The sequence below is a fragment of the Babylonia areolata genome, chromosome 1, assembly GCF_041734735.1.
Source record: "Babylonia areolata isolate BAREFJ2019XMU chromosome 1, ASM4173473v1, whole genome shotgun sequence".
Lineage (NCBI taxonomy): Eukaryota > Metazoa > Mollusca > Gastropoda > Neogastropoda > Buccinidae > Babylonia > Babylonia areolata.
Window position 1 is genome coordinate 79,454,692 of NC_134876.1, and position 26,737 is coordinate 79,481,428.

The 26,737-nt window shown below is 38.1% G+C and overlaps 2 protein-coding genes across 4 annotated transcripts in view; one reads left to right on the forward strand and one right to left on the reverse strand.

Annotated features, from left to right (window-relative positions):
• Nucleotides 1–12,222, forward strand: part of LOC143287833 (importin subunit beta-1-like) — a 32,443-nt gene extending 20,221 nt beyond the window's left edge. Inside the window, exons 14-24 of one of the 2 annotated variants that reach the window (XM_076596075.1) lie at nt 188–263; nt 725–796; nt 1,316–1,387; nt 1,949–2,096; nt 2,465–2,547; nt 3,353–3,460; nt 4,134–4,277; nt 5,234–5,339; nt 6,795–6,909; nt 7,405–7,569; nt 8,082–12,222. In XM_076596075.1, the coding sequence (XP_076452190.1) occupies nt 188–263; nt 725–796; nt 1,316–1,387; nt 1,949–2,096; nt 2,465–2,547; nt 3,353–3,460; nt 4,134–4,277; nt 5,234–5,339; nt 6,795–6,909; nt 7,405–7,569; nt 8,082 (1,090 nt within the window). In that variant the 3' untranslated portion in view covers nt 8,083–12,222. Of the gene's footprint in view, nt 1–187; nt 264–724; nt 797–1,315; nt 1,388–1,948; nt 2,097–2,464; nt 2,548–3,352; nt 3,461–4,133; nt 4,278–5,233; nt 5,340–6,794; nt 6,910–7,404; nt 7,570–8,081 lie in introns of those variants that run through there. The other variant, XM_076596082.1, reaches the window with a different exon arrangement.
• Nucleotides 12,223–12,432: 210 nt separating this feature from the next.
• LOC143293699 (suppressor of SWI4 1 homolog) lies at nt 12,433–24,976 on the reverse strand. 2 transcript variants are annotated; one of them, XM_076604890.1, is made up of 12 exons: nt 24,881–24,976; nt 21,782–21,955; nt 20,858–21,001; nt 19,848–20,024; nt 19,319–19,395; nt 18,704–18,811; nt 17,089–17,202; nt 15,845–15,988; nt 15,281–15,426; nt 14,829–14,879; nt 13,975–14,197; nt 12,433–12,607 (listed from the first exon to the last, which is right to left on the reverse strand). In XM_076604890.1, the coding sequence occupies exons 1-12, from the start codon at nt 24,896–24,898 to the stop codon at nt 12,580–12,582; spliced, it is 1,404 nt and encodes a 467-aa protein (XP_076461005.1). In that variant the 5' UTR covers nt 24,899–24,976; the 3' UTR covers nt 12,433–12,579. The 2 variants fall into 2 exon arrangements, with proteins under 2 accessions (XP_076461005.1, XP_076460995.1); XM_076604880.1 differs by lacking the exon at nt 24,881–24,976 and having other exon boundaries at nt 21,782–21,982.
• Nucleotides 24,977–26,737: the final 1,761 nt, after the last annotated feature.

Below are 26,737 nucleotides of genomic sequence, written 5' to 3' on the forward strand. Positions count from 1 at the left end.
GCAAAGAGACAAGAGTTGTGCCATACTGACATTGAATAAATATTTCTTTGCAGTATTGTTTTGCATTGGTCAGATCACAGCATTTTAATGACAGTTGAATTACCACTTTGCTTTCTTAGACTTTTTGTTTTTTTCACAGGCCTATTTTGCTCGCTTACAGTTTTTTTGTTTTGTTTTTTTGCCACAGGCCTGATGGGAATCAGCACAACCTTCGAAATGCAGCATACGAAGCATTAATGGAACTTGTGAAAAACAGCCCAAAGGTACATTTATGTAGTAAACAAGGATTTACTGTATTCTTTTTCTTTTCTTTTCTTTTTCCAATCGCATGCATGCAGACAGGCACACACACACACATGCACACATTCCAGTTCATTATTCCTTCAGAATAACATGAAAAGCGATACTGATAGAAGTATTAAAAAATATATTTGAATTAGTTCAAGAATTAGTCACAACTTTGGAATTCTCACAAGATTTAATATTGTAAAAGTGAGTGTTTTACATGCATTTACTGCTACGTTTTAAAGTGCACAAAAACAAAATGATTTTCCAAATGTTAAAATTGGGAGGTTGTCAGTTTTATTTCATTTTCATGGACTGATTGGTAATAATTAGAATATGGGGGCTTAATGCACCTCTAGGTGATAATGATTGTGTGTTTAAGATTGACAGACACATTCCTTTACTAGTTGGTCCTAATTTTATGTTTGTTTCCTTCCAGGACTGCTACATGACAGTGCAGAAGACAACAATGATCATCCTGGAAAGATTAGAAAAAGTGTTGGTAATGGAGGTATGTCATTGTCAACTTTTTTTTTGCAGAGAACATGGATTGTTAGTGTAACGCATTGGTAGTTTTACATCTTACTTATCAACTGGCACCCAAAATTTATGACTGATTACACAGAAATACGAAGACCTGATTTTGAAAAATGATGAATTGTACAGTTTCCTTGCAGACATCATTCTTCACTCGCGCTTCATGCATCTGTCTGCTTTCATTTTCATGAACAGTAGCCAGATAGTTTACTGTTTATGTGACATTTCTACCTTGATATATTTGAAATAGTAAATACATATGACTTCAGATGTAGCGTGGAAATGAAAATAAATTTTTGTTCATGTGTGCATATATAATGAGACCATTTTTTCCTTGATGCTTGCGGTTTGTGTATGTGATATTATTACTATCAGAATTGGATTTACTATTTGGATTGGATTTAATTAGTATTATATGTCTTCTTGAAGGCTTTATCCATCTGATTACTATTTGCCGTTAAGACCAACCAGAGTTTTTCCTCCCCTTTTTCAGGCAGCAATACAGTCCACAAATGACAGAGTCCAGTACAACGATCTGCAGTCTCTACTTTGTGCTACATTACAGGTAAGTGAATGAACTATGGCTGTTTTTGGAAAATGTAATAAATGAAGATCAGTTGTTAGGACAAAAGATAAACCACAGAAATTTTCAAGGTTAATGTAAAATTAGTTGTACTTTCAAGTCCTTATTTCCAAAGGAAACATGTGACAGAAGAGTACATGTGTGAGTGCACACTTACACACACAGCCACAAGTGTATTGGCTGGGAAAACTAAAGCAGAACTTAAAAGACAAATTTGAGTGCACTGAACACCGATTTCCCACATTCCTGCTTTCTCATGCAAGCTGCCAATGAAAAGGTTTACTTATCTGTAATAGAGATATGTACAGTAGAATTTTACTCATTTGCTCATTTCTCTTCAGTCGTTGCAAGTACCTGTTAACTGTTCATTGTTGCTGTGATTCTGTTTGTAGCAGAGAGGTAAAGAAAAATGAGGCAGGAAAAGAAAGGAATTAGAGGGAGAGAGAGAGACGGTGGAATTGTGTGTAACGGAGAGGTAAAGAAAAATGAGGCAGGAAAAGAGAGGAATTGGAGAGATGATTGATGGAATTTGATCATTTTCAGAGTGTGGTGCGGAAGATGACACCAGAAGATGCTCCGAAGATATCTGACCAGATCATGACAGCCTTGCTGAGCATGTTCCAGAACACCAGTGGGAAAGCGGGCAATGTTCAGGAAGATGCTCTTGTTGCTGTGTCTACACTCTGTGAAGGTTTGTCTTAATGGAAGCAAAACTATCGCAAAGTCAGTGCTTGTGTTGGCAGTTTAGCAAACACACCCAACACTCAGCCACTGTATTGATCTGTTATTTGTGATACATGTATATTGTGTATTGGGGTTATAGACATATGCATTATTTATTTTAGCACCTCCCTTCGATGTTGATGAATTAAATAGTTCTGCACACAGAGAGAAATATAACATGGTGGCTTAACATACACATGCAATCACTCACACACATATTCTACTTACATGGTTTGTTCCAAACATCATAGTAAACTTTATAGTTATTTTAGGCTGTTATTGTAGCTCATGAATTTCAACAGAAGTACTTGATCTGTTTCATCTTTTGTTTTTCAGTGTTGGGGGATAATTTTGAGAAATACTTGGAAGCCTTCAAACCATACCTGTTGGTGGGCTTGAAGAACTATGCTGAATACCAGGTACACATCTTCTTCCCCAATGTTCTTCTGTTGTCTTTTAGATTGAATAACGTTAGCAAGATACCTGGCAAACTTTTATTTCTTTTTCAACATACTTGATAAAATCTTTAACTGTATGCCGTATTATTTGTATTTTGAAATAAGTATTAGCCTCATGATACAATATACCATCAACAGAGCAAAGTTCATTAGTGGTGTAAATATCAGCTGGATTATTGCATGCACACAAGCATTGTTATTTCTCAATTTCATGTACATATTTAAGAGTCAGACATGAACATTTAATGTGGACAAAAGTAGGCTTGTACCTGTGCAGTATTTAAATTTTTGCTCAGTCAAGATCATAACAGATATTTTGATTACACTTGTTGAATTTTCTGTTAAAACTTAAAAGATGTTGCTAAAGAAATGTATTGGGTATATTACTATATAGGATTTTTTCCCCCCAGTAAATTTATTCTCAGTCATGATGTTCAAGAACCTTCCAACTGACAAGGGCCATTCTTTCTGTCTAACAAAAGACTGATCTGCTGTTGTGGTCTACAGTTTGATGGAAACAACATTCAGCCTCAACAAAAACAAATGACACGGATTAATGTCCACTGACATTCACAAAATCTGACAGAAGAGATATTGTTTTTCTTCTTCATAGTAAAATATAAAAACATTTCTTCCTAATGATTATTTGTCTAGATTCTTTTGCTTCATGTTCATTGAAGCTGTGTTGGAAGATAGGCATGTCTGCTTATACTTATAGTTGTATGGAATTGATGGGGGTGATATTTGTATCTTTTGTCTTCAAAAGGTATGTCTTGCTGCTGTTGGCCTGATTGGAGACATGTGCCGAGCCTTGAGCCTCAAGATTCTGCCATACTGCAATGAACTCATGATGGTGCTTTTGGAAAACCTGGGTGTGAGTATCAGATTATCATGACATCTCTTCATATTATGAAGTTTTGGAATGCAGTAGAAACATTGCTGCACTACTTGCAGAGTTGCTTTATTATGATATATTGTGCTGCATCAGTGAGCATTTGCTTTGAACATTTGACAGATGTGGGGGAGTGAGAATGATGTTTTGTAGAAAGCCACATCATGTCTGGAAAACTCAAGAAATTTGAAATGAAGGCAGGTCTCTTGTTCTTTGAAATGAATGCAAGGGAGCATGACCATATTGATATTTGTCAACAAGGAGATGAATTTCTATTTGCGCTGATTTCTTGGCTCTACAATGATGATTCCATTATATCAGTACTAATTGATTCATGATCCGTTTGGCCACATTGTCCTCCGAAAGCAAATATTCAGTTGATGTTTGGTTTGATGGAGTGAAATACCAAGGAAAGTCATTTAAAATGTAAGGAAATTCTTAATAGAATTAGGTAAACACTGTACCAGAATCCATTTTTTTTAATAAAACCAAACAGTAACAGTTAGGTTGTTTTAGCCAGATAAGAAAGGTTGGATCAAGTTTTAGCTTATTAATTGAAAATGTATTATTGACTGGATTTACCTGCAGCATTATTATGAGAATTTGACATCGAACTGGTGTAGATTAGGTTGTGTTTGTTTTTTTGTTTTTTCAGAATGAAAGCGTTCACAGGTCGGTGAAACCCCAGATACTGTCGGTGTTTGGGGACGTTGCCCTGGCCATTGGCCCCAACTTCAAACCCTACCTGGACGTGGTGCTGACCACCCTTCAGCAGGCCTCTCAGGCTCAGGTTGACAAGGTCAGTTTTTTGCATTTCAGACATGGTTTCTGTTGTCACCCATTTGTTGTCTCAGTTTGGACCAGCTTTCTGTCATAACTGTCTGGTTTTCCTTCAGTTTTTATGCAGAGCCTTACAGCTAGAGGGCAAACCTCTTGAAACAAGTGAATGTGATGTGGTTTATCATGCGTTTGTTATAACCATTGAGCAACTTGTGGTGGTTTGGTTGTTGTTTTTGTGTGTGTGGTTTGTTCTGAAACTTTCCATGGGCGACGAAAACAATGTGCTTTTATATTGAAAATATACTTATGGTTAGTCTGGGGCGAATGGTGAAAACATATGCACATGTTTGTTTTTTTCAAAACATAGTGCTTCAAGGCATTTTTGTTTGAAGTATTATTATTAGTGCTTGTTCAGAGGGTTTGCTTTGTCAGAAATATGCTCAACAGGTTTGCGTTTGATATTCTATGATAAGGTATTTCTAGCCATCTGTAGAAAGAAGGAAAAAATACCCAGAGCTTGGGATTGAGGATCAAATTGGACTGACTAACATGCATTGAAGTGTTTGAATTAGAAGTGGAGGGTATTAAAATCATGTAATCAGTGTTTGAATGTTCAGATATTGTTGTTTGGTGTTGTTTTTTTCCGTTGTAATGTACATTGCAGGAAGTTCAACCAATCCTTCAGATCCTTGCAGCTTGCAATTGCTTTCAGGAATGCTTCTTCAGTTGCAGGTACCAAGAAAAAGGGGAAAACGAAGTCAGTTGTGATTTTTTTTTTTTTTTTTTTTTTTTTTTATACTGGCAAAAGTGCTGTTCTGGAAGTACTTTGCTGGCTGTTTCACTTGTCTTTGACAATCACCTAGCTACTTCACAAGTATGCTGGTTTTCAACCACTGTAGAAAATAGTTATCTTGGGGAAACACAAGTATGACTGTGTGCACGGCCAGTTAGTTTGGGGTGTGTGTGTGTGTGCAGACGGACTATGATATGATTGACTACCTGAATGATCTGCGAGAGGGCTGCTTGGAAGCGTACACTGGCATTGTGCAAGGATTGAAAGGAGACGGCGAAGTCCTTAGTCGTGAGTGAATCACTAATGTTGACCAACTGAATCACTTTTGTTGACAAACTGTGCATGAAAGTGATCGTACTTCTCCATTTTCCCTTTTTTTTGACTTGTGTGGAAACGAAGTAAGTCTATGTTATCAACCAATACTGCTTGTCGATATGCCTGTGTGTGATGTGTGTCCATGGTAAACTTTAACCATTAGTATTTTCTCAGCTACTGTCAAGGGCCATCCACATTATGGATGTGAAGTGATGTTAGATTTCCTCACCGACATTGCAGATGTGTGTATCTGTCAGACTTGGTTTATGTTGAGGATATATTATAAAAAGGAAGCACAGAATACAGTCTTGATGTTGTCCCAGTTCTCAATGGATTTCCAACAGCGCCAGTATCAAACTCTTCATCAGTTGCCTTTAGATAAAGAAAAAACAAATTGCTCTGAATTCTGTGGCCTTTCATGCCTTGCTCTTACAATTTTTTGTTTTGATTTTCCATCACTTACTGGTTTATGAGAGTTGGGTTTGAGGAGATGTCTCTTGATGGACTGTATGGAAGTAGTCTCCACACAGTGGGGACACTCAGTATGGTTCTTGGTAAGCAATCATAATCAGTAAGGGGCTCAGTAGGCGGTGTCCTTTATATGTTGAATCAGAACAGGCACTGCTGCAGCTTCTCAGCAGCATAACATAGGAGGTAGAAATAAAATAGGGATAGTTTGATGGTGTTTGGGGGTAGAGGGGTTTTTTTGTTGCTGTTTTTTGCAATGTGTGGTTATGGACTGAACATACACTTTCAAAAAGCTTAGTTACAAGTCAAGGTCACAACAGTGTGCAATTAAAAATGTTGTATTACAAGATTTGCTTTATGCAAATTTTTATTGTGTGTTTCATAATACTTGTATTTAAATAATGTATATGTATCACACGAGTCTTGAAGGCCTTGCCTCTCATTTTAGTTTAGTATTCACATGCACTTACACTGGCATTAGAGACCTGGTTTATTGGGGGTTTTTTGTCATTTCCATGCAGACTTAAATTTGTTTACTTTTTTCCAAGAATAGCTAGTGAAATATAACAAAAGTGATTTGACTCCCTCTCTCTCTCTCTCTCTCTCTCTCTCTCTCTCTCTCTTACTGTCTGGCAGTATTGCATATACATAAGCAGTTTCTGATATTTTGTGTGCTGGGAATCTGTTTCTGCTACTTGGTTAAAATGTTTAGAGTTTAAAGTTAGCATTTCTAATACTGGTGTAAGTTTCTCTTGGATGAAAGAAAGATGACATGGAGTTGCTGCCTTTTGCTTTGATTGCGGTCTGTATGAATGGCCAGTGTACGTTGTGAGACTGTAGAGAGAAATGTCTGCTCTTCAGTTTGGGTAGTCTTGTTTCCCACAGTAAATTACTTGAGGTATTTCTTTTGATTTTTTTTTTTTTTTTTTTTTTTTTTTTTTCCTCATTCTTCATCTGCAGCTGATGTGAATCTGTTGCAACCCCATGTTGCCCACATCATCTCCTTCATCGAGCACATCAGCATGGATGAAGATAAAAGTGACAACAACATTGCTGCCTGCTGTGGATTGCTTGGGTGAGGACTGCTGTTAGATTTTAATGTGCACCTCTTTTCCACATGATATTATCTTGTGCGAACATGTCTGTACTGGACATTTTGTTAGTGTGTGTATTAGACACTAAAAGAGCCTAACTCAAACATTCACTTGTTCAGAAATTCAGCTCTTATATTTTTAGTTGACAATTTTGGAAGCTATGCACAGTCCCTTGGTCTGTGCATGCTGGGTATATTCATGATTCTCCAACACGTCAGAAGTCTGATGTGGATGTGAGGAATTGCAAAATGAACATTTTTTACCAACAGCTTTCGTGTATGCACAAAACATGTTGAGGCCTCAGTGTTGACGTGGGAGCAATCTCTTGACTGCTTCATGTGATTTATCCACTATTCACTATCAGCATCATGCAAGTGATTGTCTTTCAATGTTGTTTTTTTCTGTGATTTATGCACTGCATGATTGTCTTTCAATGTTTGTATTTGGTTTTTTTGTTGTGTGTTTTTTTTTTCCAGTGATTTATGCACTGCATTCACTATGAGCATCATGCCAATGCTGGAGAAAGACACCATTCAGAACCTGCTGACACAAGGCCGCCGCTCCAAGGTGCAGAAAGCCAAGACTCTGGCCACTTGGGCCACAAAAGAAATTCGCAAGCTCAAAAACGCCAATTCATCTTGGTAAGTACAAATAGTATGAGTGTGTGTAGTTAATGATAATGTGAGAGAGCTTGAAATATTCTGCGTTGCAGTGGATTTTCACCATTTTGTTTAGGTTTCTCCTTCACTGCTCCACCCCTCAAAGGGAAAGAAAAAAAATCTTTATGCACAGCTTTAAAACAAATAACATACACGAAAATTGGCTGCCATATCAAGAGCTGCATTTTTTAACCTTTAGCATGCCACATTTTTTCTAGCACTGTTTCCTCTGCAGCCGGAATATTTTCTGTGAATGGCTTTGAGCATGAAACTTCCTGCATGCAAACACCTATAATTTCCATTTGAACAACATTGATGTGAAATTTTGTATTTGGTAAGAATAAACATTGAAGATGTGTGAGAGATTTACCAATACTAGGGCTGTCTGATTACATGCATCCATTTTAATTTTTTGGAGCCTTGTGAAAAATGTTTCTTGCTCTGAGTGTTCAGTGATTTTCATGTGCTTTGCAGTTCTTCTAATTTGTGTGCAGATGGTAACACGGAGGTGCCTGGCAGATAAGGCTTCCGAGTTCCACTGCATCAACACAAAAAGAACAGACTTCTTCAATTACTTGCTTCAGAGTCTCTGCCAGTTGGTCGAGTGTGTGAGCGAAAGAGAGCGAGTAGTGACCAGCCTTTGCAGGTTGCGGCTTACCTTCCCCGTCCTCTGTTGGATGTCTCTTGGAAAAGATAAAAGGTGATGTTCATTGAATCAGTTGGAACAACCAGCTGGAGCAGATTCCACCAGCAGGTAGACAGTGAAGTGGAAACAAGGATTGCATCTTGCAAGGTTTCAGAGATTTTCCATCCTCTTGCCTGTGATCTTTGAGTAAAGTTGTGCTTTATTCAGTCTTGTCCGCCAAAAGAAATAAAAGCTACTCTGTATTCTGTTGCATTGTGACCAGTTGATTTAGCTGAATAAAGTGTGTCAGTTGATAGAAACAGTTAAGTTTTATTCCCATGCAGTTGTGAACAATCAATCATACACCAATGATTTGAGATGATGTGACACCCTCTTTTCACATCATTTTTGTGAAACCTTCAGATATTGTTATGAGGGAAAACAATTATGAAACCTGCTAAACATTCGTTTACACTAGCTTAGCAGATAATGCAAGCGGCCAGTGTCCTTGGGAACTGACTGAAATACTTTTATGTTTATCATCGTTACCTACAATTCACAACAGAACCCCGGGTGATTTTATTTGTTATGCCATTTCTTGCATATACTGCAACATTTTCATTTTTACTAAACTCAGTCAAAATTTCAGCTTGAAAAAGTATACATAGTTATCCATTTGACTACAAATAGTAAACTTCTCTTTTCCTTTCCCCTCAGGTGGGAAATAAGTAATGAAGTGCAAGCATATTCTGGCTTATAAAAGTTTGTTGTCTCAGCTCGCATTGTTTCTGTAAAGATGCGTAGAAAATCTAATGAAAACATAAGAAATGATAAATACCTTTGGAGAAAAAAAAACGTGGGAATTTGACAGCTGTACAAATATCAAGTGGTTGGTAGTAATGTAAATATACTCCAGTTTACACTTAAAGTAAACATAATCTGCTCTGCTGCTATGTTTACCATACAGTCTTTCCCAAGGATGTTTTTTCCCCAAAGAAATGATTTGTGTAATATACAACTAAACTGTGTATGATTTCTCACATCTGAGCTCTGACCTCAATCCTTCTGTTCCAGTATATGTTTGTTCTCCATAGAGAATACTTGCTTGTGAAATTGTATCATATGTATGGGTATTTCTTTCAAGAGGTGGGATCTGTTTAGTCATAAGGAAAATTACTTGAAGCCTAGTTGACACATTACCATTGTTGAAAACACATTGCTCAAGTTTCATTTTATATTGGAAGTGGGTTTATTTTTTAAGGGAGGGGGGCTAATGGGACAGGGTTCTTTGTTTTTTGTTTGTTTGTTTTTTTCCCCTCAAGGATTATTGGGAATTCCTGTAATGCTGAAACAAAAAATAGAACATATGTTATAATACATGGTTTAGTGAAATTGATGTCTTAGCTGCAGTATTATTTTCCAGTCATCCTGTACATTTGAACTATTTTTGCACATTACTTAAGCTGTGGCAAAGAGTCTCGTGAGAAGAGTGTTAGGGGCAGGGTTAGGAGTTTTCACTTCGGGGGGATTTTTTTTGTTTTTCTTTAGCGTGCTACAAAAAGTTGATAACAGAGATCACATGAATTGTTCATACCATAATTAGTCTGCATTGCCAAGAAATGTTTATCTAATTACACATACTTAACCGTGACCCACTAGTGCAGGTGAAATGTCTATTTTGAGTCAGAAACACTTTGTTTGTGGTGTGCATTGGGGGGGCGGGGGGGGGGTTGTTTTCTTTGTCTCTGTCTTCTTTACAAGTTAACAGTAAACAAGAAAGGATAGAGTTTGGCATGCCCTTGAATTTACTTCAATATAAATGTAGATGGCGGTTAACTAGCAGTTTGTCTTTTTCTTCATCATTACCACAGCTTTCTCCGGTCTTTATCTCTTTAGTCTGATCCACAGGGACTAAGCAGTACCTTGGTGTAATTTTTGTCTCCAAAGGTAAATTGCTCTGGTTGTGAGGATTGAATACAGTTTTCGGTTATGGTGTGATTAGAAAAAAGGGTTTTCCTTCTTCATTCGTGGGTTTCAACTCCTACGTTCACTCATATGTACAGGAGTGGGCTTTTACGTGTATGACCGTTTATAGCCCCCCATGTAGGCAGCCATACTCCATTTTCAGGGGTAGAAAAAAGGGTTAAAACTAGCTTGGCACCCAGCAGATATAAGGGGAGGCAGGTGAAACTTTCTGAAAAGATTTATGATCTTGTATTTTGCCAATTTGGGTTGTAGATGTAGGACTGACATTCCATGGACAGTCATATTTGAAGCTGCAATTGTGACTGTCAGTAAACCATGAAATTTTTAAAGATAGAATGCAATGAATGTACAGTACTGAAGCATTGAAAAAGGTAAGGATGGGGGGGGGGGTGATTTTTTTTTTTTTTAACTTTCGTTTTAAGCCCTTATCTCTCTCTGTTAACTATGAAGTCATTGGGTGCTGCACAGAAGTGTTTACAAGGTTCTTCCAGGTCTGTTTATTGTGAAGCAAAGCATGGGAAACATTTACAGACCCAGGCAAGCCCTCTACACTAATCTTTTAAGGTATTGGAAATCTGTATTCTGCATAACCAGTGCATGGTTTCTTGTATTCCCCCAACGGTCTCTATTTAGTATTGCTGTTTTTATTTTGTGGTGATAATCCAATATCAGAATTAACAGTGAACATTTGCAATTCAGAATTAATTCCTTGCTTTATGATGTTTGTTTTAAAAAGCTTTGAAAGTACGCTGTAAGTTTACAACCAAACAAATTGCACCAAGCAGTGCCAGTATTATGTCAGCACCAGCAGGGGAACTGTTTCAACTATCCAGTATTCTTGTTTTGTGAAGAAGTAACGCCTGGCCTGTGGTTCATGTAGCCAGTTCAGTGATGCAGAACTAAGTGTATGTGTATCTGGTTGGGGAAGAAAGAAAGGGGTGAGCAAGTTATGAAGGAACTGAATTCGTGTTTGGAGGGGAGGGGGAGGGTTAACACCTATTGGTGTTCACCGTCATAGATTTCAATCGGGGGGAAAATAATCCGCAGAGAATACAAGTTACCAGTACATTACTTCATCATGATTATTGCATTGCTTTAAGTCATTCCCATAGCTGCTTTTACACAATACCCTTTGATGTGCTTTTTTTCTCACTGTTAAAGAGATAAAGGTTATGATTAAAAAAAACAACCAAAAAAAAACAACAAAAAACCAACACCTCTTGAATTGGAAAATGGATAATGTCATTTAACTTTTTAGACATGGTGCAGAACAATGCAGAAGTCTTTGATGAAATTTGTACTCGTCCTCATGTCTTAGGAGTGAATGTTTAGTGCTTGTTCAACATATTTGAAACAAACCACAGTTATGCATTTGATACCATGTTCTTCAGGGTCAACGGTTTCACAGCTGCTGTAGTTTGGGAAAGAGTTCTCAGTTTCAGCACATGTGCTAGTATTGAGTATTGCACATAAATGTTACGAATAACCAACACTCAAGTGCCATGCCGCGTTTACATGTTGACCTTGAGAGTGAGGTGTCAGCCAGTCCTTGCTGAATGCTTGAAATGTGAAGTATGCAGTGCACAAATCGTCATGTAGCTGATTGGATTTTTTTTTTTTTTTTTTTTAAACCACCCACCTTTCTGATGGGTCTAGGTTGACTGTGATGCCAACTTCCACTGACTTACCAATCTGCCCTGGCTGGGAAGATTTCTGATGCATGCTTGCAGTGTAAGAATGGGCAATGTGTGAAACTGAATGCAAATGGGTGTTGTGTGTGAATGAAAGTCTTCCCTTTCAACAGTCATGACTCAACACAAAAACTACACAGGCAGACAGGTAAGTGTGCTACGAGCCAGTGTGATTCATTTAAATTAATGATTGTGACTTTGCTGACACTGTACTGGTATACAGTTATGAAAGAGGTGTGCACATTTTTACCAGTGGTGCAACAATTTGTCCTGTTTTAGAGCCATTGGATGGTAATAAACCAGGTTGAGAATAAATGACCATCTTCCATGTTTTCTTGGTTTTTAAGAATGTGTGAGCTCTGTATGAATTTGTGTACACTTTCAACTTTTTTTTTTTTTTGTCTTGTACATTTTCATACATACATCGTCAATATATTTATGTCTCGTTTTGTCACACAAAAATGAGGGAAAATGTTTAGTTGATAGTCTTAGATATTTTCTTAATCTGTTTCTATAAATATGAAAATACACAAACATATAAAATTGCCTTTCAAACTGCATTTATTCAACATTGTTTGAACATTCTTAATTTATGTACAAATTTCATTCACTTGTCAAACATCATACAGCATTTATTCTGTTCTCTGATTCAAAAGCAAAGGGAACCTTTCCTCCCAATCTTCCTTGGTTCTAATCACCTGCCTGGAACTTTCTGGGTCTGCAACAAACATTTTAAAGGGTTAAATTGTCTTAAAGTGATCATCCATACTGGTTACAATATTAAAGTTTTTGGGGGGTTGGTGGTGGTTAGAACACAACTACATCTTCCACAGCCATATTTGCTGCAAGAAAAATGCCCTGAAATGAGGGAGGATAATATAAATGTGCAGATTTCAAATATGATAATTTTGAGCCGATTCTTGAATAGGTTTCAGCTGATTTCTGTTTCATAAGACTGTTTCCAGATCACATATCAGTTTTTGCAGTGCTCCACAAGTGCTGGAAGTTTTTATAAAAATTTATAGAAGTCAGAGACTAAATGAAGACAGGGAAACTTTGATAAATCCATATTATGATCACAAAATAATGAAATGCTAGGTGTGGGTTGCTTTAGACTGCAATGTTCTATTTCCAGCACGCACAAACATTTGCTTCGACAAACGCATTTATGATGGTGAGCAAAAATATTCGGACTGATTTATGTAAGTACTGGTAACCCCAACCTGCTTTTTTAGTTCTGCTGTTCAGCAGGAACACATGTGATCCATGAAATATTTGCCTCTTGTTCAATACAGCAGATCCTTCCAGCTGATAATTACAGGGTCCATACACATATTACATTCTTCTCAAACTGAAACCTTGGACATTTCAAGTGTTCAATAAAATTAAAAAATACATGAATAAAAATTCCCTGGTGCCACACAAGACAGATTTTATAAGCAAAATATTTCTGTACCTAGACTCTAGTGTCAACTCAATTTACTTAAATTGCTGCAGCTACTTTCAGTTTCGCAGCATAGCAGACACATAGTTTGGACAGGACAGGAATCCAGACCCTTACCAGTGTCTGTAACAGTGGGTCATGGTAAAGTATGTGTAACTTAAATTTTTGTTGCTTCTTAACATAAACAACAAGCCGCATACTTTTTAAATTTTTGCATATTCAATAGTCTTGCACTCTTGCCCAATACTTACATCACACATTTTCATATCTGCTTATTGCTTTAAAAATTTGATAAGACTCAACGGCACAACTTCAAACTTAACAAGACAAATTTTGTCACTAACCAGTTCCACAAACTTTTTACTAACCGTATCATTAATCTGTGGAATAACCTTTCCTCTAACACCTTCAATGCATCATCAGTAAACACTTTCAAAAACAAAATTGACAAAACATTTAAGGACCATGTATTTTCAATCGATTTAAATCTTTGAGTCAGAAATAAATGTAGTATAACTATGCCTGATTAAACCTTGGAACAGTTCACTATATAATATAGTGATCCAAAAGCACATTAATGGACATTATTATGAGGGCAAAAGGCTTCTAGCCTAAAGCAAAATATTTCTGTGATGAAATACCTTTTCTTTTTCATTGCAGATCCTTCTGGTTTTCTTTTCTTGTTGGTTGTCGGTTCTGATTTTCTTTTCTTGTTGGCTGTCAGTTCCGGTTTTCTTCTCTTGTTGGCTGGCTGTCCTGATTTTCTTTTCTTGTTGGCCGTCAGTTCTGGTTTTCTTCTCTTGGTTGCTGGACCTTCCATTTTCTTCTTGGACACTGGATGTTTTCTCTTCCTTGGGAACATGTCTGTATAAAGATCAAGAATAAAGTACATGACATGGGGTGTGAAAATCCCTCAGAACAGTCAAGCACAATGTTTAAGCAAATTCAACAGAAAACAAAATATAATTTGCTAGCTGTGGAATTGGATAACCTGAAAATCGTTTAGCAACAACCAAATATAGATGGGATTAGTTGTAGATCAGACCCATGTGTCAAACATGCGGTTAAGATAGTTCACAATGGGGATAACCGTTCCACTGGGTATGGCTTGTGATACTGCTGGAAGATGTTTAAACGCTTTATTGCAATGGTTAGGAAAATGGAGCTATAGATGTTTTTCTCTTAATTCACTACAAGACTATTTACTGGCCAATGAAACAATTTCACACAGAAACTGCACCCCAAGCCCTGTTTATCAACACCTGTCTGGTAGAATGAAGCTGACTGAATATGAAATGTTAAAACATCTGATGAATCATCATTAACAAGATGCACAAATTACAAAAGAAATAAATGTAAAAAGTTTAGATTATAAACAAACTATATAGCACACCACCAGAATCCCTCACCACCAGAACCCCAAAGGGGTTTCCCCCAAGACCCTAAGATCCGTTCCCCTACAAGTGTCAAAATATGATTACACACACACACATACCTTTGTCAGGGGCTTTACCCACTTCCTCCTTGAAGTAGGCAGCGTCGTCATCTGTAAAAACGCACCATGCAGGTTTACATCAACGTCTAACATAGACATGGAGACAAAGAGATACCTGATGAAAAAACATGTCTAATAGACTGTAATATCAAGGCTTTTTTCAGATCCCTGAAAATTTTCGATTATTTCAACAACAACAAAATTCACTCACCCAGGACAAGTTTCAACTGCTAATAATTTTTATGATAATGATCAGACACTATACTGCAAAAACAACGCCTGAAGATACCTCTGACACGTACCTGGCAGAAGCAACAAAGCAAAGATCACCAACCATGAAACATTCTTTTCTCTTTCCTAACCACTATTTCTATCAACTATGATGTTGGTGAACAGAAGTGTTGAGTGTTTACAATGGTGTCATGGCATGAGGAAGTGAAGATAATATTTACCAGAGGATGACTCGTCTGCTCCATCGGCCGCCTGGGCTGTTTTCTTCTTCATCCCTGCCAAGCTCTTCTGCTTGTTCTTCTCTTTCTTCTCTGCTTTCTTGCGGATGTTTTCAAGCTGTTCTCTCTTCCTCCTCTCCCTCAGCTGCCTGCAAAATAGGATACTCTAGATTAACAACCAGTTGTCGAACAGAATGGATTACAAAAAAAAACAAAAAACTTTAAAGTAACAAAAACATCTGGTCCTTTTTTGCGCAAAAGAATGAAGAGTCAAAACTATTATGTCCACCATCATTTCAAAAGACACAACATAAAATCTAAAACAATGAAAAAAACTATTTTTAAATAATGTGAAAAGGAGGGAATATGTTGAAGGAATGAAAGTGAAACATACAAAATCTGTACCTTTCACTTGTGTGCTCCATTCTAGAACATATGTAATATATATATATTATATATCTCACACTCACACACATACACACCACACCACAATACTTCAGACCACACCTGGTTGGTGATCTTTGCTTCATTCTACGATCACAAAAATCACATGTAACCACCATTCACCTTTTCTTTTCCACCATTGCCTTCAAGCTCTGCACTTCTTCAGGAGTTTTGCTGACAAATTCGTGGAACAGCACAGCTCCATCCCCTAGGCCTTCTTCAATCTTCACCAGCTGCAGTGTCAACCGAGGTCCTGTCTCCTTCAACCTGATACACCAGTTTCACACAGCATTACAACAGCTGCCCCTACTGTGTAAGATCATCATTCTTTCAGCCCTACTGGGTTTCAGAAACTTCCGACAATGATGACAAAATTTCCTTTTCTCTGCATGAGTTCATATCAAAACAATCCAATAGGAAATCATGGCAATAAAGAAGACGACTTGTACTCCCACTGGCGCATCATTTTACAAAAACAAAGCATGTTCTTGTAATGAATTCTAGACTGCAACAAATATGACAACATACCACACTGTACTGAAATCAGCCTTTAATATATGTCACTATTGTCAGTAAAGACATTTTACTGTCTAGTTACATCTGAATAAAATTTGACCCCATTTGTTGTCTTTGAAATGTTCAACCCTCCCCACCCCTTCTTTTCCTTTTTAATCTAATTCAATGTATTCTGGTACAGTAATATTTTAATGATCACTGATGGAAATGTGCCCACCTGCACTTGTTTTCACTAGCTCTTAACAAAACTCCACTGGATTTGAAAGTTTATAACAATTCAATCATTCAAATAAGACAATAAGAATTGTGTGTATGTCAAAACAACAGCATGGTCAGCGTGTTGGGTTCACCCTTCTTTTTCCTTTTTATAACATCAGGTGTGATGTAGCTAATACGGATCTGTCTGCATGCTCTAACAGTTCCTTCAAACTGAAACTGAACAGTGTGAAATGAACAAACACCTTCAATTCAATCCCAAATCTGATATATATATATATATAAAAAAAATTTAAAGAAAAAAAGAAAAGAAAATGCAAATCTGACATCAGACAGTACCATCAAAACTGACAGAAAAAAACAGTACGAACACTAATATGAAAAACAGGTGGAAACATCAATAAAAAGGATAACACTTCTGGCTGGCTGTGCATGTGCAGAGTGAGTTTAGCTGAGTTGTAACAAATGCAAAATAAAAAAAATAATGATAATAAAAAGCTCAAGTGAATTAAAAAATCTCCCACAAATATCTTTTTTTTTGTGCGGAGCTCCTTAAAAAATACATTTGGAGTATGATGAATGAAAAAGTCCATGGCAAAATCTGCTGACTGACAGACTGGAGCCTTCTCACTGACCTGATAGCGCTCTGTGTGGCCTTGACATTGCCTCGACCTCGCACATCTTGGGGCAGGACGACCTCATTGTGTGGACCATCCATCTCCCCTTCGCTCTCCGACATGTTGCCACCCCTGTGGACCAGCACAATACACATCCAGCCATTACTGCATTGCAGCGTTACAATCCATAGTCACTGTTAATAACTATATGAGTATTTTGCAGTCAATGTGAATCTCTGCACAACATGCTTCCAGCTATCAATGTATCACAGTGTTACAATCTGGAGTCAATATACGCAAGTATCTAGAAGTCTCTGTGAATCATTGCATAGCAGGGATCTGGCAGTTACTGTATCATAACGTTACAATCCAGAGTCACTGTTGATCAGTAAATGAGTATTTAGCAGTCTATGTGAATCACTGCGCAACACGCTTCCGGCCATCAATGTACCACAGTGTTACAATTTGGAGTCATGTACACAAGTATTTAGTGGTCTCTGTGAATCACTGCAAAACACGGATCTGGTAGTTACTGTACTATAATGTTACAATCCAGAGTCATTGTTCATCAGTACATAGAGTAATTAGAAGTCACTGTGAATCATTGCACAGCTTGCTTCCAGCCATTTCTGTATCACAGTGTTAAACTGATGAAGCATACATGAGTGGTTAGTCACTGCGGATCATTGCACAGCTTTCCAACCATCCATGCATCACAGTGCTTAATGATTATTTCAACTGAGTCAGTGTATACAAGTGTTTAGTAATCGCTTTTAATGGTTGCACATACCTGCCCCCCAGTGATCTATTGTGACTGCAGCACTCCAGACCTAGCATACACAAGTATTTAGCAGTCACGATGAATCGCTGCACAGCTTGCGGACAACAACCATTGTTGCGGCACAGTGTTTAGGTTAACAGCGTTTCTGAGTCAGCGTACATGAGTACCGTATTCTACTGACTACAAGACACTGGATTATAAGACACATTCCCCAATTTTTTTTAAATTCTGATTTCAACTATGAATATGGCACAGCATATTATAAAACTCACATAAAAATGACAAAATACTGAGCTTTGATGGGTCTGTCACTCACTGCAGCAGCCATGTTCATTCCTTCAGCCTCAGTCAATGTACATGCCCTGATGTCACCATCCGAACTCTCTTCACATGTTAAGTCCTCTACTCATTTGTTTCCTCTGTCAGTCTCAGCATGCATGAATCATTTCTATCTGTAAAGTGTTGCTTGTGTGAATTTGAGATGTCTGTGAGCTGTTTTCACCCTGATTCATGTGAATGCTTCATTCGTTTTCACCACCACAAACATCATACTTCTGAGTGCTGAGGTCAGCCTCAATACAATTCTGATTCACGACAGCCTTCCAACAGATTTTAACCATACATTAGTATTATTTGGAGTAAGAGTGAAAGTTGCATGGGTCACAGTGGGGCTCAGTTTGTTTTTTTTGGTTTTGTTTTTTAAATTATAGAATATTAATACATTTGATTTAGACTTCTTTTTTTTTTTAAGAAAGAAAGCTGTCCCCATCTACCTGAATATCATTCTGATCAACCATCTGATTAGCCAAGCAGTCATAAATAAAATGGGCATGGCAGTGACATGATACTCACTTTTCCACAAACTCATCCATTCTTGTGAATTTGCCCAAATCTGGCAGTTTAGGTCGAAGCAGCTTCTTTGTGGCCTTGCTGATTCCAGTTGGAACAATGCGGATTAAACTGGAACAAAAAGATAAGAGGAATAAAACCTTCCTGCACAATCTATTTTCTTACAAAGTTATGAATAGGAAGGAAAGAAGATAGCAGATGCTCAAATATCCAGTAAAATTTGGGCAATTTCATTTCTTTTTTAATTCAATAGCAGCATTCACAATCCACTTCCAGAATTCCAATGTTTTTCTTACACTGTTTTGGTTGTGTGATATCACTCCGCTCTGAATGAACTATCTCACAATCTGCTGTCAATTCCAAGTGTAGTTTAAGAAGTACAACTGACACCACTTCAACATCATAACACAAGTCATAAAACAAACCATGCAGCAATGTGTGTTGACAATAATTGGAACAATGCTGGAAATGTCTGAAGAAAACCATCAACTTTGCACTTCAGATGAAATGATTCAAATGATTCAATACAGCAAGTCCTTTTATGTCACTTGCAAACCCCCTGCGATGTCTCAATAGAACAGAAAGGACCAAAAGCTGGTTTTATTGTAAAATACATACTAGTGTCTCAGTTCCAAGGTCTTGGACTCCTCCTCATAGTTCAGCAGCAATACCCTCCTGACGTTGGTCAGTTTCCCCTGAAACAACAGCCAGTAAAGATCACATATGGACAAATAACAGAATATCAAAGTATAATCTTAGAAATTTGCTTGTGGGTCACAGTTAAGTATGTGTAAATTTGCTTGTGACAGAAATCCAGCAAGCACCTGTACATCTTTCATCCCTGTCACAGTTTCAGTTTTAAGGAGGTGTCAAAGTAAGTGGACTGATCCATACAATAATATGCTACACTACATCTGCTTTAATAGATAAATACATTAATAAATAAATGAATTAATAAAGCTGCTTTGTAAAAAAAAAAGCGAAAAAGAGAGAGAGGGAGGAAGTACAGCTGTCTCCTGTACCTAAAGTGAAAATACCAAACATTCATAAATAAATAAATTAATAAAGCTGCTTTGTCAAAAAATGAAAAAGAGAGGAAGCTCAGCTGTCTCCTGTACCTAAAGTGAAAATACCAAACTGAACTCACCGTGACATCAATTTGGGGCAACATGTTGTGGAAAACTGTGGCCATGAGCTTGATGTGGTTGGCATTGCCGTTCAGGTTCTTCATCACCAGCAGAGGGGGGTTCTGGTAAACACTCTGCTCGATGTTGGGGTGACGCAGTGTGGACACCACGTCCCGGCTCAGACAATACTCTTGGATCTGAAACCATCATCATCATCTGAACTTACGTGACTGTTAATGGTGTCAGTAGCTGTAGTCATGTGCTCCGCAATCAGATAAATCTGTTTACAACCTTAAAACTGTTTCACTTAAAAAGAAATGATAAAAAGTTGGTTACACTGTGAAGTAAATACCAACCAGTGTTTCAGTTCCAGACATCATCCACAGTCAGGTAAATGTTCAACAAATCGTAACGGTATGCATGAATCCTACCTCCAGTGGTAAACTGCCTCTGTGGCAAGGCTAGGGTAGAGGACCTCAAACAGCACAATAAGTGGTTACCCAGTACAAGGTAAAACAGCTACACTACACTGACGCCATTATCAAAGGCAATGTTTGCTTGGTCTAAAACCATGGGTTTGGATATGTTCAATGATGCAGGTGCAGTTCACCAAATTCATCAACCAAAGAGCAGATCATATGCAGACAACAGAAAAGATAATCGACGATTTTCATCATCTGAATCGAGTTTTGTAATCACCTTATGTGAAGTTGTTTGCACATATGAAGGTTTTAAGATGGTCAATGTGTGTGTGTGTTCAGGCTACACCTAAGTGCGTGTGTGTGCGCATGTGAGAGAAAGTGTCAGCATGTATGCATGCGTCAGTGTGTGCATGTGTCAGTGTGTGTTAATATGTGCATCTACTTCTCTGGAGCAAAGAAACAAAAAAGCAGAGAGTCTCCCTTTTACTTTCCATATTTTCAACCCCTTCTCAAGTTAAAAACAGCATTCGTCTTATCATGATTAGTATTTATAAACAATAAATACACAATTCATGTATGGGGTAAAGGCTGGTAATCGTAACGCTCACCTTGAACGTAAGTGTTGGTCCCCTCGGGGTGCACATGAAACGTACGTAAGGTGCAACGTCGGTTTTTGTGAAGCACACAAAATGTGTGACATGCAAAACACTGGCCACTTCCACCAGATCACGCAGACTGTTGTTTTTCCGAACCTGGATGTACAAAAAGATAGACAGACTGAAAAAAAATCACTTTTTAATAATAGTCTGCTTCATGTCGAGTGATCCTGTATAAAGTTTGAACTATTCCTTCCTGATGAACAATGATTAAAACACAAAAAAGATGAACACAGAGTTACACAAGACATTAATAGAAACCAAATGGAAACTTTTCATCACTTCCTTGTTTCCCTCTGTTTTTTGTTGTTGTTTTTTTTTTTTTTTTTTTTTTTTTTTGGGATTTTTTAATGCAGGATGTCGTCAGTGGACGTCTTATAGGAACTATGCCAACAGTTTGTGTACGACAGCTGACGTATTCCAGACAATAAATTACCCATCACAATTCTTCTCCCGAACAAATATTTTGTAACTCGCACAGCACCAGAATATATAACCACACAGGTGTACCTTTTTTTTTTTCTTTTTTTTTAATACCAAAATCAGAAAGAAAGAAAAATGTTATGTCATATTTAACTTTTAAGTGGATAATCAGTCACCTCCATCTGCAGACTATGACTTGGTTAATTTCTATTTTACTTTATGTTGTGACAATGTATGTCAATTGACTCAGTGGCAAAAAGAAGTAACACTAAACATTCCAGTTATATTGCACACACACACACTCAACATTCCAGTTAGATTCCATGCACTAAGTTACAAATACATATTGAACTAATTAAATATAACCCCACCCCCCACCACCCACCTCACCCTCCTGGCCCCTTCACAGATTCTCCTGTGAAACACTCATACTGCTGTTATCAGTGCACAAACCTTCAGCTTCGCTGCTGTAAATGGTTCAAAAATCTTGCGGCAGTCCATCACCAACTGCCGCATACTCTTGCCAACTTGTCCTTTGTGGTAAACAAAAGAGTGTGGGGCCTTTGCAAAGCCTTCCTCTTGGGCAGATGACAGCATGGCTGCCCTTGCCTTCTTGGCAGCCTTTCCCTGTTTGGGGCACAAATCAGAGATCATGTTTAGCATGTTTAATATTTATATATCAATTTCTATATGGGGCAAAGGCTGGCAATCATAACACTCACCTTGAATGTAATATTCCTTGTGACCCCGGTATACTTGGTAATAAAGACATATTCTATTCTTTTCTATTTACAACAACCATTAACTTCATGAGTTCATCACAGGAATGTAATGAATTAATAAACTTGTGTAAAAAGCAAACTTGATTAGCTATCAGTATCACTATTAGTTAAATGTACTGTTGTTGTTTTTTAATTCAATTACCTACACCATTTGAAATGCATGTTTTTACACACATATCTGAATGATGAATTAACACAGTACCTGAACTGTTATTTTATTACTGTTTCACTACTCACCCATATATTTTTCACAGTAGCTACATCAATGGAATACGTATTTCAAAGTAGAGGCTACAGTGATAAAGGAGTTGCATCATATTCAAAACACATAACAAGATTCACATTAACACAGTAAGAATTTGTGTCAATACAGGATGAATACCATTAGACAACAAATGACATTGACTACTGAGATTTAGAAGTTTGCTGATACAGTGATACTGATAGTGAAACTGTGACTGCAACTAGTAACTCGCAAAATGATTTGTGCTAAAAAGTAAAAATACTCAAATGAAAGCTACACTTCCAGTATTTATTGTAACTGGATTAGACGGGCACAATAGCTGAGTGGTTTAAGCATTAGACTTTTAATCTGAGGGCCCAGGGTTCGAATCTCTGTAAGGGTGCCTGGTGGGTAAAGGTTGGAGATTTTTCCAAACTCCCAGGTCAACATATGTGCAGACCTGTTAGTGCCTGAACACCCTTTGTGTGTATACACAAGCAGAAGATCAAATATGCACGTTAAAGATCCTGTAATCCATGTCAGCATTTGGTGGGGTACTGAAACAAGATTTAGAACATACCCAGCATGCACACCCCCGAAAGTGGAGTATGGCTGCCTACATGGTGGGGTAAAAATGGTCATGCATGTAAAAGCCCACTCTTGTACATATTTATTGAGACTTCCCTATTTTAAGAAAGACTGAAAATGGCTCCAATATTTTCGAGACTACACAACATCGATCTAAAAATTAATAAGACTCACTCGTGATAAAATCAATGCAATTGCAAAGCATATGGTTAGTCATTTTGAATTCACGAGGCAGTTGGATCTGACTAGTGTCAGTGACTCCCGGGTCAAGTCCCACTGTAGCATCCTAAATACAGGAACATTTTGTGCATATATGAAACGATATTGCCATCAGTAGATGTAAACCATTTTTAGTGGATTTTGACTCGTATTTTGTACGTTATTTTACTCTATTTCGATTCGGATTCAGTCACTAAACTCGCGTGTCACCATCTGTTTTTTTCCGTTTCTGGTCCCACTAACCATGAAAATGTAACCAATAGGTGCAATGACTCCCGTTTGCAACCAATGCTGGCGACTGACCATTACACTTTAACATATTAACAACAACAATGCAAGGGTAACGCAACACCAACGAGCGGCCTACATCTAGGAAAATCGGAAATCCTCAGAAAAGTCAAAGAATATCAAAAAGAACAGGTACAAGGCCATCACACCATCGATCGCCTCAAAGAAATAAAAGCAGAGAGCGGGAGCGGCCGTAAGTCTAACATGAAAGGTAGAGCATGATGCTTTGCAAATCAAACAAATATCGGCATCATTTCCAAACCAACATTGCGCAAATTTCTTCAAAATGGAACAGAGTCTCTGTGGGCTTTTCCAAATACAGTAGACTGAGCAACACACTAGACGCCACATTCTTGGCATCAGAGATCTTTTCCCATCCCTCTTGCGGCCAATCAGTGGCAGCCTCTGTGCGTGTGTGTGTTTGTGTGTATGTGTGGGTCTGTGTTTTTGAGTGCGTTTGTGCATGCGTGAGAGTGTAAGTGTACACAAGTGTCAGGAGAGTTCTGTGCATGTGTGTGTGTGTGTGTGTGTGTGTGTGTGAGGGGGAGGTGGGGGTGCAGGGAGGAGGTGAGATAGAGGATGAGGTATGTGAGTGTATGCATGCCTACACTGTGGGAGCATCAGGATATTGGAACGTATATATTATATATATATCTTTGTATATATGTGTGTGGGTTTGGGGGTGGGAGATATGGGCGTGTGTGTGTGTGCTTGTACAAGTAAGTGTTCATCTGTGTGTGTGAGTGTGCGTGTGTGTGTGTGTGCCGTGGAAGCTGCGATACATAGACTAGAAACTCCGAGTGTGTGGAGGAGGGGGTAGAGGAGGTGCAGGGAAATTTGTGGTGTGTGTGTGTGTGTGTGTGTGTGTGTGTGTTGGAGCTCATGTACGTTTATATGTATTTGACTGTGCTTTCATATCTATGAAACTGCGTTTTTGGGGCATATGTTATGCATGTGTGGGTGTATGTGTGAATGTGTGTCTTCATGTTTTATATTTATTTGCTTATTTATCATCATTGTTGTCTTATTTATTTAATTATTTATTTATTATTATTATTATTTTATCATTATTTTCATTACTACTATCTTTTTTTTCCATCATAATTATTATTTATGTATGTACGCTTTTTTATTTTGCTTTTTTTTTTTTTTTCTTCCTCAAGGCCTGACTAAGCGCGTTGGGTTACGCTGCTGGTCAGGCATCTGCTTGGCAGATGTGGTGTAGCGTATATGGATTTGTCCGAACGCAGTGACGCCTCCTTGAGCTACTGATACTGAAACTGATTAACAACATACATGACTTTTTGTCAATCACTGGCCCAAATCGCTTTCTTCACGAGCGAGTGCGAGTTACCTTAACATACATATTTTCTTTTACAGGAGCGTGAAAATCAGATAACGAGAACGCTGAGCATAAATAATTAAAGAACAGAACATAAATCAATGACTCACTCTTTTCTTGTGTCTCATTTTCTTTGCGCTCTTCACAAAATCAAGGAACACAGCTGATCGATTTGAGCACGTTGTTTCTCCTGGGCGGAAACTGTTGAATTAATCTCCCTTGGTAAATTAAGTTTGTGTGGCGGAAAATAAACCGAAGCGAAGATTCCACATGCGAAACGAAGAACGAAATAGAGAAGTGAGAATGAAATAAATAGAAGATGATGATGAAATATTAATGGACAGTCTGCTGCCAACATACAATGATGGTGATGGAGAAATAAAATAAATTAAAATAGGGAAAACATGATGGTAACGATGGTGACATAATTCTGATTGATGATAATGTTAATGATGATAGCAGCTATGATAACAACAATCACATCAGTTCCTAAGAATTTTTTTTTTTCTCTCATCCTATTATCCATGGCATTTTACCGGAGCCTGTAACGGATCTTTTTTTTTTTTTTTTTTTTTTTTTCTTATTCGTAGGCCTGTGTTATTTTCAACTGGCACTCCATCCGAACCAAAAAAGCAAAACACGAACGCGAATCAAGTTTTTTTTTAGAAGAACGCAAACTCACATTTTCTTTTACTTTTTAATTAACTTAATGATATTAATAAATACATAATCAAAGAAAGAAAATAAGTGTTCATTTCCCAACTCACTCAAAAAAATAAATTCGTTATCCCAACTCACTCAAAAAATAAATTCGTTATCCCAACTCACTCAAAAAATAAATTCCTTTTTCCAACTCACTCAAAAATAAATTCGTTTTTTCCCAACGCACTGAAAAATTAATAAACAAAAAGTAACTTCACACACACGCTACAATGACGGCTGCCCACATCTTAGGCGCCGACACCCCCCCGACGGACGCCGTGGAACACTGGGCGCCACACCAATGGGTGGTCCGCCATTGCAAGTAGTTTTTGGCATGGCCGCTCTCCCTCAGCAGGTAGTCTCTCCCCCGGGACGGCAGGCAGTGGTCCAGCGTCTCCCTTATGTCCAGAATGCCTCGATGCTATTCACAACGGGAATGCTTCTGGTCCATAAGTCAAACAGCAATGACTGGCATCAGCAAAAATAAACCAGTTCAGGGAAACGGAACTGGCCTAATGTTAACAACAGTTTTAAAAAACGGCATTCACGTGCTTCACAATATATCGCACAACAGAACATCGGACGGGAACCTCATGTTCCTGCGTGAAAAAGTGTCCGCATTTTCAAGTAGACATAAAAATCTACACACACACACACAATACCATATAAAAAATTGTCACCGACAACACATGTACAAAGCGATTTGTTACAGAGCCCATGCAGCTCACAGCCACACTCATGTTCACCTCAGTGCCGGTGCCGCGTCTATGACCTGCCAATGCCTTACAGCCAAAACTTGGCAGTGTTAGGTTATCATGCGGCCACACACCAGAGGAGACCCCAGCTCCTCCGCTGAGTTACCTCAATATTTTATCCCCAAAATAAGGCGGTCTTGAGAACTGAAGTCAATCTGTACTCATCAACTATCACTTTGAAGTCTTGTCCAACAGTACAAACTGAAGAAGAGACTGCTTCCATCTGCCAAAGTGGACAATGGACTGCACCTGCTGATGTTGACACTGTGGTGCATAACCGGACATTCAGTGTCAGCATAGCTCAACAGTTCAATCCTAGAGTGACAGTCTCTGCTGCAGACTGGAGATAGGAAGCACTGAGCATAGTGTTCCTCAGTTAACATTCAGCCACCTTTCCTTACATGTCACTGCAATGGAAGCCATATGGTAGCCACCGCAGACACCCAGTCAAAACTTTGGCGGGCCATAGAGGTCTTTTGGGATGTTGGCATCCATTTTCCACCCACTGGA

Bases quoted from the DNA above. Each gene is read 5' to 3' on its own strand.
- LOC143293699 (XM_076604880.1), bottom strand. From the start codon at position 21,982: ATGATCTCTGATTTGTGCCCCAAACAGGGAAAGGCTGCCAAGAAGGCA. The intron at 21,002-21,781 runs GTTTGTGCACTG...TTGTACATCCAG, and splicing joins TTACAGCAGCGAAGCTGAAG to GTTCGGAAAAACAACAGTCT. The intron at 15,427-15,844 runs GTGAATGGTGGT...CCTATTTTGCAG, and splicing joins GCAATGGTGGAAAAGAAAAG to GCAGCTGAGGGAGAGGAGGA.